The sequence below is a fragment of the Narcine bancroftii genome, chromosome 3 (genome assembly GCF_036971445.1).
Source record: "Narcine bancroftii isolate sNarBan1 chromosome 3, sNarBan1.hap1, whole genome shotgun sequence".
NCBI lineage: Eukaryota > Metazoa > Chordata > Chondrichthyes > Torpediniformes > Narcinidae > Narcine > Narcine bancroftii.
This window is the reverse complement of record NC_091471.1, coordinates 98,952,334-98,966,033: the sequence shown is the minus strand read 5'-3', so window position 1 is coordinate 98,966,033 and position 13,700 is coordinate 98,952,334. Positions and strand designations below refer to the sequence as shown.

Genomic DNA, 13,700 nt, shown 5'->3' with positions numbered 1-13,700 from the left:
ACTACATCATCCAAAACCAAAGACAGTAAAGGAGATGCTTTCGTTTTTGGGTTTGTCAGGTTATAGTAGGCAGTTTATCCTATCGTATGGTGAGTTGACACATCCACTGCGAACTTTGGTGAATGAGCAGGGGATGAGGAATCTGGGAGCTACACTTGATTGGACTGCACAGGCTGAGATGAGTTTTATTCTATTGAAGCAAGCTCTTACAACAGCTATAGATTTGGCGATTCCAAATTATAAACTACCTTTCTTTTTGGATGTTTCTGAAAAAGCACACACAATTGATGGTGTTCTTTTTCAGAAAAAAGGGGGTGGAAGATGTGTGCTCATGTATGTGAGTATCACCCTAGACCCGACGGAAGACAGACACCCTCCATGTACGAGACATGCAGCGGGAGTAGCAAAGATTCTACAAAAGGTGGCACACATAGTAATGGGACATGGCCTGACGGTATTAACAACACATAGTATTGTAGCATTTGTGAGCTCGACAGCATTTACAATGACTTCACTAAGGCAGTCGAGACTAGAAAAGATCCTGAATGCTCCAAATGTTACGTTTACCCATGAAGGCATTAACATGGCAGACAATATGGGAGAGGGAGAACCACACTGTTGTGAGAAGAGGGTAGTGAAGGATATTAAAATAAGACCTGACTTACAGGCTACACCCTTAAGAGAACCAGATGAAACCTTGTTTACAGATGGGTGTTGTTACAGACACCCCACAGATGGATTGAAAGCTGCCTATGCGGTGGTACGAAAAACTACAGGAGGATTTGAAGAAATCATTACAGGGACAGTGAGAGGAAAGGAGTCAGCACAACTCGCAGAACTACAGGGAATGATAGCAGCATTAGAATGGGCAGAAGGGAAGGAGGTCAATATATATACAGACTCGGCATATGTGGTAGGGACAATACAGGTTGAGCTTAGTCAATGGATTAGAAGTGGGTTTTTAACAGCAGCAATGACCCCAATTAAACACGAGAAGGACGTTAGGAAACTGGCTGAGGCTCTCCTGAAACCAAGGGCATTAGCAGTTCTTAAATGTAAAGGACATGATAGAACAGATACGATGGTGGCTCGGGGAAATCAGGAAGCGGACATGGCCGCTAGAAGGGCAGCAGGATACGGCCCTCAGTTTATTATGATACAGGCGGACAGAACAGCACATGACTTATTACCACCGTGTAGGGTAGAAGTAATAATACAGGAACAAGCAAAGGCATCACCTCAGGAAAGGATGGTATGGGAGGAAAGGGGAGCAACCGAGGATCAAGGACTATGGAGATCGATAGATGGGAGGCCAGTTTTACCATCTGGACTCATGAAACCCTCCTCGAGGAGGCGCATGGGCTAACACACTGTGGAAAGAAGCAGATGATAAGGTACTTGATACATTGGTGGCACCCCTTCCTGCCGACGATGGTGGAGAACCATATTAGAGAGTGTGAGGTATGTATAACTTTCAATGTAAAGGCGACTGTAAAGCCACATGAAGGACAGTTCCCGCTACCCAAGTTACCAGGGCAGGAAATCGTACTTGATTATATGGACATGATTGGGAGGGTAAGTGGCTATCGATACCTCTTAGTAGCAGTAGATGTGTTCACAGGGTGGCTGGAGGCAATCCCTGCCAAAAGAGAAGATGCAAGGACGGTATGTAAATTCCTGATCAACCAGTATATTCCGAGACACGGATTTCCTAGAAAAATTAGGTCCGATAATGGAAGTCATTTTAAGAATAACGATCTACAGGAGGTAGAAGCAATGTTGGGACTGAAACATGCCTTTGGAACGGTGTACCATCCACAATCCCAAGGGAAAGTGGAGAGGATGAACCAAACAATAAAAGGTAAGATCGGGAAAGTACAGGCACAGACCAAACTAAATTGGGTGGATGCGTTGCCCCTGGCATTAATGTCAATAAGGAGTTCGGTAAGTTCTGTGACAGGATTTACTCCATATGAACTACAAACAGGGCACCAGTTTCCAGGACCAGGAGCCGGAATTCAGACTACGAAGAATGAGGTAAGTTCGATGGGATGAAAGCTTTATTATGATAAACTAACGGCTCTGGTGTCAGATTTTTCACAACAGGTCACAAGTCCCAACAGAGAAGGGGAAACACCGATACCTTCAGTCGCAGAGTGGGTTCTGCTAAAGGTCATCAAAAGAAAGTGGTCGGAGCCCAGGTGGACAGGACCCTACAGAGTGGTGGAGAGGACGTCCCACGCGGTTCGACTACAAGGAAAAGGCGAGACGTGGTATCATTGGAGTCAGTGTGCAGCAACGGACCCACCGACACGGACACTGGAACAGATTCGAACGGAGGTGACTGAGAACCTGTTAAGCAACCACAGACTAAGAACACTTAACGTCCCTTTTTAAAGAGACTATTGGACTACGGTGACTGTATTTCAGTATTCGAAGTGATATTTCTATATTGAAGTCAATAGAATTTAGGGGGCTGTGATGGACACTATGTGGGGACTATGGGTGATGTTGTTCCTAGCCTTTGAAGTATCTAGAGAAGGAAACAACTGTACAAAGTGTTTGTAGTCAGCCTGGGAGGCGCATAACGAACCGAAACAGTACTTTGCGGATTGGACTGACGTTTCTGAACACTGTGTTGGGGCCCCCACTGGACTGAAGTGTGTTCATAATGGCCAAGTTTGTGAGGTTAAGTTTAACAAGGGGTCGGAGATGCCGATCCTTGCAAACACTCCTGAGGTCTTGGTCCCATAAGGTAACAGGTGGTTGGTCTCAGTTTCCTGAGATCAAAAGAGGGACTGTTGGAATCTAGGGGTTAAAACATTATGAAAGAAATTATTAATTAATAAGTTTATATTTACTGCATGGTTCAGGGGAAAAGAGGAATGTGATTAAGTGGCAATCACAGCATGGAGCAAAGTTGGCTGAGCAAAATTGTCTGCTCCCAAATTTTCTTTGGCTTGGCTTCGTGGACGAAGATTTATGGAGGGGGTAAAAGTCCACGTCAGCTGCAGGCTCGTTTGTGGCTGACAAGTCCGATGCGGGACAGGCAGACACGGTTGCAGCAGCTGCAGGGGAAAAATGGTTGGTTGGGGTTGGGTGTTGGGTTTTTCCTCCTTTGCCTTTTGTCAGTGAGGTGGGCTCTGCGGTCTTCTTCAAAGGAGGTTGCTGCCCGCCAAACTGTGAGGCGCCAAGATGCACGGTTTGAGGCGATATCAGCCCACTGGCGGTGGTCAATGTGGCAGGCACCAAGAGATTTCTTTAGGCAGTCCTTGTACCTTTTCTTTGGTGCACCTCTGTCACGGTGGCCAGTGGAGAGCTCGCCATATAACACGATCTTGGGAAGGCGATGGTCCTCCATTCTGGAGACGTGACCCACCCAGCGCAGCTGGATCTTCAGCAGCGTGGACTCGATGCTGTCGACCTCTGCCATCTCGAGTACTTCGACGTTAGGGATGAAAGCGCTCCAATGGATGTTGAGGATGGAGCGGAGACAACGCTGGAGGAAGCGTTCTAGGAGCCGTAGGTGATGCCGGTAGAGGACCCATGATTCGGAGCCGAACAGGAGTGTGGGTATGACAACGGCTCTGTATACGCTTATCTTTGTGAGGTTTTTCAGTTGGTTGTTTTTCCAGACTCTTTTGTGTAGTCTTCCAAAGGCGCTATTTGCCTTGGCGAGTCTGTTGTCTATCTCATTGTCGATCCTTGCATCTGATAATATGGTGCAGCCGAGATAGGTAAACTGGTTGACCGTTTTGAGTTTTGTGTGCCCGATGGAGATGTGGGGGGGCTGGTAGTCATGGTGGGGAGCTGGCTGATGGAGGACCTCAGTTTTCTTCAGGCTGACTTCCAGGCCAAACACTTTGGCAGTTTCCACAAAGCAGGACGTCAAGCGCTGAAGAGCTGGCTCTGAATGGGCAACTAAAGCGGAAATGCATAAAATGATTTAGGAGGAATGCTCAAACTGAAGGAGGTGGTGATTAGCACAGGAGACATAGGCCAGACCAGAACAAAGAATGGCCTGCAAGAAACAAAGGGAATGGAAAACCAGTCTAGGAGGAAGATTAAGGCATGAGGAGGTGTTAAAGAGAACAGCAGAAATTGGCCAGACAAGAACAGAATGGTGATTAGAAATATCTGGGGATGAATTAATTTCTGATCAACACAACAGGATAGTCTGGCCTGGAGGATTAAGATGGGAGTGCTACACCCCAGATATCTGCAAAACAGGAGATGACTTGTGATAACCCTTATGCAAAAAGATCTAGCAAAGGAAGACAACTTTTGTTCTGTATGATAATGAAATCTAGCAAAGGAAGCCAACTTTTGTTCTGTATGATAAAGTTGATCTATATAAACTGAGCCAACTGGACAATAGGGGTCAGTCTTGGGGAATAGCTCACTGTGCAGGTGACTTATGAACTAACGACTGACCCAGAGCTCTGTTAAGTTTTATTCTTGTGCTGTGTAATAAACTAACTGTTGAACCGAATACCTTCTCCTATCACTTCATTCAAAGAACACACTGGACTCAGACCACACATAGACTAAATTAAGAGTAAGGTAAAGCCAGAGTCCGACAATATCTATTGTTGCTGGGTTTTGCGGTCCTTTGGGCATGTAACAGGTCTTATTCAGTTAAAGTTTTAGCACATTGCTTAGTTATTTCTCCTGTGGTTACCATGCAGATTCGAATTGAAGATCTCACTTTTATTGCAAGTTCTTGAATATAATACTACTGAAAACACAGAAGTACAACACAACTTATTTTTGCATTCATATCAAGAACTCTACTTCCTGTGGAATACCTGTATATTTTCATCCCTCTCTGGCATCGGTCCAAAATGCTGAAGAATTTGACTACGGAATCTATTCTTCAAGCTCTGAAACCAGTTCCAAGCTTGTACATATACTTCATCATGAAGATCCACAAGTTTACCCAACTCGTTTCCTGTGACCTTAAATACATTTAAAAATTATTTTTTTAAGTTAGTTTTCCAATGCACAATGCCAGTACTGAAAAGAAACCAAGATCCACCAAGTATATCAGTACCAATTAATTCAACATTGAATTAGATCAAAATAAAGTATATGTCAACTATAATTGTTCAATCTCTAAACACAAGATGCATGAATAGCTGATTCATTACACATCCTGGGTCTTAAACACAAATGTTTGGTTGAAAAAGGCATAAGAAATTTAGCACTAAAGGAAAGGAGCAGCAGTTTAAAAGAGATGTGGAACAAATAGTTGTACAAAAGAACACATCTTGAATCATGATTTGAATTGTGTATGCGCTCCCACAGAATTATTAGGAAATTCCAAAATATGTCTTGACAAAAATGCATGTTGTGTTAACAATGGTGTGTGCCTTGCAGAATTGATTAGTATTTCCATTTCACTATCTGTTCTCCTAATGAGTAATAACACAAAAATGCTGTTGGAACTCAGGTTTCAGCTTCCATACAATATAAAGATATATAGTACAGTATGTTTCCTGTATCCGAAGTTCCATTAACCAAAATGTTCCATTAACCAAACTTGCTTTGCAGCGCTGACAAGACATTACAAGTTGGGGAAAAAAAAATCACCTGACTTGACCATGTGGGGCTCTGAAACTCAACAGAACTCAGAACCAGCAGGGAAGAAGAATGCTGAATGGCTGGTTTTGGCTCAAGAGCAGCAGGCTGGAATCTCGGAAGTTGGCAGGTCAGGCAGCTCATGAGGAGATTGCTGATTGTCCTCGTTTCAGCTAACTCCCTCCCTCTCACTGCATTTCTTCTTTACCTCTGCTGTACTTGGCTTACAAACTGCATGCCACTGTCTCCCAGCGGCAAGCATTCAGAAGAATCCTTTGTCCCAACATCATCAAGGAGAGCAGGGACCATAGGGGAGGTGTCGGGGACTGGTGATGGCTGGTACTACTTGCTGCTTTTGTGTTTTTTCCCTGTTTTCTGTTAACTGTAAAAATCAATAACCCAGTCCCATGTTTTTTTTTGGATATGGGGAAAACATTCTTCATTATAGATAATATATTAGGCACCAGTGGAACCTCAGTATGTTGGGAGCAGTTTGGGTTCTTCCTTTAAGAAAAAATGTGAAGTTGGAGAAGGTTCATAGGAAGTTCACCACAGTGTCTGTCATTTTACTTCACAAGATTATTCCGAAAATGAAAGGGTTATATGGGGAGCATTCGACAACTCTCAGCCTGTACTCATTGGAATTAAGAATGAGGGGGATCTCACTGAAACATTTTTGAATGTTCAAAGGCATGGACAGAGTTAATGAAAGTCATTTTCCAAGGTGGGAGAGTCCAGGACAAGAGGGGCAACTTCAGAATTGAAGGGCATCTGCTTAGAATAGATGCATAGGAATTTCTTCAGCCGAAGGGTGGAATTTGTTGCCACAGGCAGTTGTAGAGGCCAAATCATTGGGTGTATTTAAGATAGATATTGACAGGTTCTTGATTAGCCAGGGAATCAAAGGTTATGAGAAGGCTGGGCATTGCTGATAAGTGGGGAAAATGGATCAGCTCATAATTAAATGGTGGGGACACTCAATGGGCTGATTAGCCTATTTCTGCTCCTATGCCTTATGGTCTTGTATTAGGTTATACATCTTTACCTCCTATAGACACTCTGACCTGCTGAGTTCCTTCAGCATTCTTGTACTTTTACTACAACCATAGCCTCTACAGACTTTCGTTTCACTCCTTCTAATGAAGAGTATGGGTCTGGAATAAGTTAATGAAATTCTCAAAATGCATCCTATAGATCTCACACATTGATGTCTGATGTTGGTAGGGAGTAGCAAGCATCAAGGCTAAAGTGGATTAAGTGCTTTTGCTTTAGTTTCAAAAAAGACATGCAAATAAATCTCTTTACAGGTCAGTAAAAAAAATAGATCTTTAAGTCCACAGTTCCAGTGAAGAGATTTTACCCAATGGTGTAAAATGAAAATTTGAAGTGGAATCAATATTTTCCATATATTGCAATAAATGGAGACCTAAAACATCCTAGGTTTGTTTTACAATAAGTAGTCAAAATGATCTTTACCTTTAGATCTTTTAAGTACTCAATATTGGCAATATAATATCCATCTTTTTGCCCTCTTTCCAAAACCTTGAAACAATTTCCTCCAACAGTGTCCACAACTGATCGCCCATCAGGAAGGAAATGAATGCTTCTTATGTGCAACATACAGCCATAGTCAGTAAATCTAAAAAAGAAATCAATCTAGGATGTTTAAAATTTATATTGCATGTTTTGCCCTTTGCTCTTCCTAATAAACATAGAAAATTGTTATTCTTCAATCAGAAAGTCAACAGATCAAGTGTTGGAGGCAAAGTGAATGTTTATTTTATATACAAGTTGTTCCAAAAATCCAGCGACGTTGGGACCTGGCCATTGCCGGACCACAGAAAATGCTGGAAAACAGAAATGGACCCCTAAGGGAACCCCCTATGTAAATATATCAAAGATACAGCACCACCAATTGGGGCATTAATAGAAACTCCTTACAGACTGCATGCAACTCGAATCCTAGTCCCGATTGCGGCAGTTTCAACCTTTATAGTGCCAGCATTCTGGACCAGGATTAGAGTTCTGTGCGGTCTACAAGGCGTTTGTAGTAACGATGGCAGATTCAACCGTGCAGGACCATGGATTTGCTGAACCACAGAGTGCCGGATAAGAGAGGTACAACTTGTAATTATAAGATTGAGTAGATTGGGTCTTTATTCATTGGAGCATAGAAGGTTGAGGCGGGGGGGGGGGGGGGAGGGGTTGATAGAGGTATTTCAAATTATGAGAGGGATAGATAGTGTAGATATGAATAGGCTCTTTCCCTTGAGGGCACATGAGATTCAAACAAGAGGTCAGGAGTTAAGAGTTAGGGGACAAAAGTTTAGAAGTAACACGAGAGAGAACTTCTTCACTCAGACAGTGGTGGCTGAGTGGAATGATCTTCCAGAAGAGGTGGTTGCGCAAAGTCAATTTTGTCATTTCAGGAAAAGTTGGATAGTTATATGGATGAGAGGGGATTGGAGGGTTATGGATAAAGTGCAGGTGGGTGGGACTAGAAAAGATCACTTAGATTGATTAGAGGGCCAAGAGGCCTGTTTCCGTACTGTAATAGTTATATGGTTATAAACTACAGTAATAACATGCTTATTTACACAATGGTTCATCTCCAGATTTTTAACCTTAAATATTTTATAAGTGGAAGGATATGCAAAGCTGAGGTGAAATAATCTTGTACAGCTTTCAGACACAATGATAAAAACAAATCTAACTACTGTAGCCAACTGCTACAAAGAAACACACACACTCACAGAGAGGAAGGTTAAGCTTTGAGATTTATTGAAGCTGGAAAGGTTCCGTTTATACAGTTGGAGATCCCGCCGTTTGTTTGATTGGCTGACATCAGCTACATTAATAACAATAGCGGATGGGAACATTCTTGCATATGAATACCCTTCTTCCCCAGCCTGTTATTGATCTGTTAGCTGGGCTGTTTGGCCAGTGCCATTTTAGGACTGCTGGTCTTTTACTGCTCCAGCTTTCAATTGCACCAGTTCACTGTGTTAAGGGACGTGTTACAGTGTGTTATGCTTCTGTTTCTACTGCGCGATGTGCCGGCTCAGTCTCCGTGGTGGCGTACACTTTAATGCTATGTCAAATTACTATGTGAAATACTTAATTCTAATCACACAAATTATAACATTTTATACATTATCATGTAGTTATAAATGCAACTCCACAATTTAAAAGGAAAATAAGAATCTTCAGGCTGATTTACTGCAACAATGGTAGGAAAAAATGCAAGAGTATTATGAAGCTTTTAAAAAATCTCAGAAATTATTAATGGGGTTAGAATTTCACCAGGATTTTTAAAAAGGAAATCTTTAACAAACATACAAGAGTTTAAGGTTGCAACGAGCAGAATACATGGAATCCAATGGATGTGGTTACATTTAAATTTTCAAAAAGGCTTTGATAAGATATATTGGGAGAGGTTGATTGGTACATGGGTGTATTTGGATGGCATGGCCTGTAACTGGTGTATCTCTAAATTCCCTTTGTTTCCAGAAATAAATATGTCTAAAATTTATCAAGTGATGTGGCAGCCTCTGCCATTGGGAATTTCACAAGTTCATGGCCTGTAACTGCTGTATCTCTAAATTCCCTTTGTTTCCAGAAATAAATATGTCTAAAATTTATCAAGTGATGTGGCAGCCTCTGCCATTGGGAATTTCACAAGTTCATCTCTGAATGAAGAAATTGCTGCTCTGTTTTATTCAAAATGTTTTGCTCTATATCCTGAGGCTTTGACCTACTCATACTAGCCTCTCCACTTATAAAGACACAGAAGCCAATATCATCCCATCTTGTCACTCTTCACCCTCCTCCCATGAGAAGGAAGATCCACAAGTGTGGATCAGATTTAATTAGTTTCTTTCCTGCTGCTAGACTCCCAAATTAACCAAGTAAAATTGTGTTGCCTTTGTTTTGTATTAAATTGATCTTTCTCTAACTCTGCCTTTTGTACTGTGTTTTACTTGCAATACTCCGGGATGACGAGTTGAACAGCTCGCAGAACAAACATTCTTGTTGAACCATGGTATATGATAATAAACATGAAAATTAGTGTAAAATTGTGAACAATACACTGATGAAGGCTGAAAATTGGTCAACTGGAAACAGTGGGAATAAATAGAATTTTTTCCAGGTGGCAGGGATCGCTGTTTGGGCCCTATAATTGGAAATGAGTTGCAGTTTACACCAATTGAATGACTAGTGCAAGGGAGATGTAGTATTTTGTGAAGTTATCCACTTTACCTGGACAAAAAGAAAGGCAGAGCATCATTTAAACAGTGCTAGAATTGGAAATGCATTGGCAATCAGATCCTGAAAGCAAATACCTGGTACAGGGTACAGCAAAACAGCAATTGTCAAATTGGCTTTCAATGCAAAGGGTTTTGAGTGCAGAAGAATGCCCTACTACACTTCTAGGGAGCATTCATGAGATTAAAATAGGAATATTGTGTGCAGTTTTGCCTCTCCACCTCAAGTACTTGTCACAGATTCACCAGATTGATTCTGGGATGGGAGGATTGGAATGAACAGAGGTGTAATCATCTCTACCTTTATTTGCTAGAAATTTAAAAGAGAATCTCATTGAAACTCAAAATTTTGAGAAGGCTACATAGATCAGACTTGAAGAAATAATTTCCTATTGGCTTTGGTTGGAGAGGCTAGTATGAGTAGATCAAAGCCTCAGGATATAGAGCAAAACATTTTGAATAAAACAGAGCAGCAATTTCTTCATTCAGAGATGAACCTGCAAAATTCCCAATGGCATATGGTGGAGGCTGCCACGTCACTTGATATATTTTAGACAGATTTATTTCTGGACACAAAGGGCATCAATGCCATAAGGAAGAGCAGGGATACAGAGGATCAGTCAGGATTATATTGACTGGAGTAACAAGCTTGTAGGTGCAAATGGCCTAGTCTGGTTCCTATTTTCCACATTTCTGTGACAACTTTCCATCTACGCTAAATTTGCTGATTTGAGAGATAGGTTGAAATGTTTAGAGAACACATGGAGGCTACAAAAGGATAGAAACAGATGAACAAATGGGCAAAAATATGGCAAATTTTATTTTGGAAAATATGAATTTATTTTGGCATTAAAAAGGAGCATATTATCCAAATGACAAAGTAATCAGACCTCATGCAGTGAGATCTGGATGTCCTAATGCATTAATTCCAAAAGGATGGTGTGCAAGTAACTGGGAAAACTAAATGTCATTATTTACTAGTAAGGAAATTAATGCAAAACTATTAACTATGTAGAGCATTAGTGACATCCATCTGGAATTGTGAGAACAATACTGGTGTTACACAAGATAATGCTAATAAATGGAAACAATGCAGACATTTACTGAACATCTGGAACAGACGAGACAAGGGTCCACAGCACATTAAGTAAAAGCCTTGTTTTCTTTTAATATAACTTAAATTTTTTTTGCGCTTTTTTTAATATAGTCGGTAGGATTGAAATACCGAAGAAACCAAAACTTGTCTGCTTCATAGGGAAGAAGGTCATAAACTTTGAGCAAAGCCCGAAGGAGCCATAGCCAAAAAAGGTTGAAAATGGCTAAGCAAGACATATCCACAAGAGGTGTCACAGTGGTGTAAATAGAAATGAATGCAACAATGTACAGTGATGGAAATGTTTGGATATTTTGAAGTTTTTAAAAAATAAATAATTTTTTGTGAATAAAGTCTTTTTGGTTAAAAATGTTTGAAGAGTGAGAGGGAACATGACAAACAAAACAGTGATCTTGTTGGGATGAAAGGATGTTTTCTCCTGTGGAAGAATCTAGAACGAGTGAATATTTGAAAAAAGATGGCGAAGGCTTAAAAATGTGAAATCATGCACCAACATGCTTAAAGACAGTTTCTTCCCTGCAGTCATTAAGCTCCTGAATGAACCCAAAAGCGTTGTTTTGTACGAATCAACCTTTTGTTTCCATGTAATACCGTGATTGTGATCCTGTTCTTCCACTTTGTACAGCTGTATGAATGTTAACGTTGCCTTTTTGAATGCACATAGAACCCATCTCACTGACAATAAATCTTAATTGTTTTCCAAGGGTGATGGAAGAGGGGGAAAACAAACAGCATTGTAATGGATAGCATTAAAAGCACCAAAACTGATTTGAAAGAAAAATACTAAAGGTAGTGAGTGGAAACTCTTATTGCCTAAGAATAAATTTATATGAACATTAGACATCTGAATTTAATATTTGGGTGTTCATTTGTATAATCAAATTTCCATTTGTAACCTGGCTATGACCTGGGCATGCTGTAAACCTGTACTGAAAAAGTTTTTGTTCTGCATAACATTTTGTAAGCTAATGTCTTACATCTTGATTAAACTATTTTAGAAGCACATCATACAACAGTATCTGGTAGCCACAAGAAGCACATCATACAACAGTATCTGGTAGCCACAAGAAGCACGTCATACAACAGTATCTGGTAGCCACAAGATGCACTTCATACAACAGTATCTGGTAGCCACAAGAAGCACGTCATACAACAGTTTATCTGGTAGCCACAAGATGCACGTCATACAACAGTATCTGGTAGCCACATGTCATACAACAGTATCTGGTAGCCACAAGAAGCTCGTCATACAACAGTATCTGGTAGCCACAAGATGCACGTCATACAACAGTATCTGGTAGCCACAAGAAGCCATAATTGGATTCAAACATACCCTTTCTGTGGGTCACTGATGCACATTCCAAATTGTCTTGTTCCCGCATCAATACATCTTCGAATCATAAGCCTATACCGTGGCTCAAAAACATGAAGTGGGCAAGGCACAGTAGGATATGCCATTGTACACACAAAAATAGGGACGTTCTTGGTCAAACTGAAAAAGAAAAATACACAATTAATTGTTGTAAATTTTAATTCCATTGTGTTTCACCACTTTCATACATCAAGGGGAAAATATCAATGAATAAACTTTACATCATCCTCATGTAAGTTTACTTAATTTAGGCAATTGAATATTTTCAATTGTAGGTTAATTGTGATATTTGGGCAGCATGAGCTCATGGACCAGAAGGGCCTGTACACATCTAATTTTTTTTTAAAATTAAAAATATCTATACCAACTTACTTTGCAAGTTCAGCAGTTTCTTCATCATGAACCTTTTGCCTTTCACACAATTCTTGAGGAAGGTACTTTGCAATCAATTCTTCCAATATAAAAGTAACAGCATATTTCCTATTTTCAAGATACTAAAGACAAATAAAATTTCATTAAAAAATGTTTATGGGTGTGAGGTAGATGCACTTAAAATATCCTATACATTGCTCCAAAACCCAGGAAATTATAAGCCAGTGAGCCTGGCATCAGTCATAGGTAAAATATCGCAAGGTGTTCTAAGAGATCAGAATATACAAGTATTTGGATAGTCAGGGACTGATACAGGATAGTCAATAAGCCTTTCTGCATGAAAAGTCAACTTTAAGCAATATTAAAGTTTTTTTTTAAAAAAAAGGTTACCAGGAAAGTTGATGAAAGAAGGATTGTTGTCTACATGGACTTCAGTAAAACTTTTGACAGGGTACCACATAGGAGATTCGTTAGGAAGGTTCAGTTGCTTGGTATTCAAGGCCAGAGAGTGAGTGGTAGCTGGAGGCCTGTGACTTGGTGTGCCTCAGGAATCAGTGCTGTGTCCATTGTTGTTATCTATAAATCAATCATTGGGAATGATAATACGGTGAATTGAATCAGCAAGTTTGCAGATGACAGAGATTGGAGGAATAGTTGTCAGTGAGGAAGGTTTTCAAACATCTGGACCAGCTGAAAAATGGCAGATGGAATTTAATACAGACAAATGTGAAGCTTTGCATTTTGGAGGACAAACCAAAGTAGGTCATGCACAGTAAATGGTAGGGCACTGGGGAGTGTAGAACAGGGATCTCAGGGAGAAAGGATTGGAAGAGAGCTTCTGGCACTTTGGCCTTCGTAAATCCAAGTATTGAGTATAGGAGTTGGGATATTATGCTAAATGACTAAGACTCTGGCGAGGCCAAATTTGTGTATTGTGTGCAGTTCTGGTCACCTACCTACAGGAAAGATACAAGACTGAAAGTGTGTGGAGAAAATT

At 40.6% G+C, this 13,700-nt stretch overlaps 1 protein-coding gene across 4 annotated transcripts in view; it reads right to left on the bottom strand.

The window, feature by feature from the left end:
- The window catches only part of LOC138757385 (LON peptidase N-terminal domain and RING finger protein 1-like), a 61,596-nt gene that overhangs the window by 23,208 nt on the left and 24,688 nt on the right, over positions 1–13,700 (bottom strand). For all 4 annotated transcript variants that reach the window (XR_011353559.1, XR_011353560.1, XM_069924601.1 and 1 more), the window contains exons 8-11: positions 12,704–12,825; positions 12,293–12,451; positions 7,057–7,219; positions 4,809–4,958 (exon numbers count right to left, since the gene is read on the bottom strand). Coding sequence is in view for 2 of the 4 variants with exons in the window: in XM_069924601.1 (XP_069780702.1) it covers positions 4,809–4,958; positions 7,057–7,219; positions 12,293–12,451; positions 12,704–12,825 (594 nt within the window). In the remaining 2 variants the exon portion in view is untranslated. The remainder of the gene's footprint in view (positions 1–4,808; positions 4,959–7,056; positions 7,220–12,292; positions 12,452–12,703; positions 12,826–13,700) is intronic.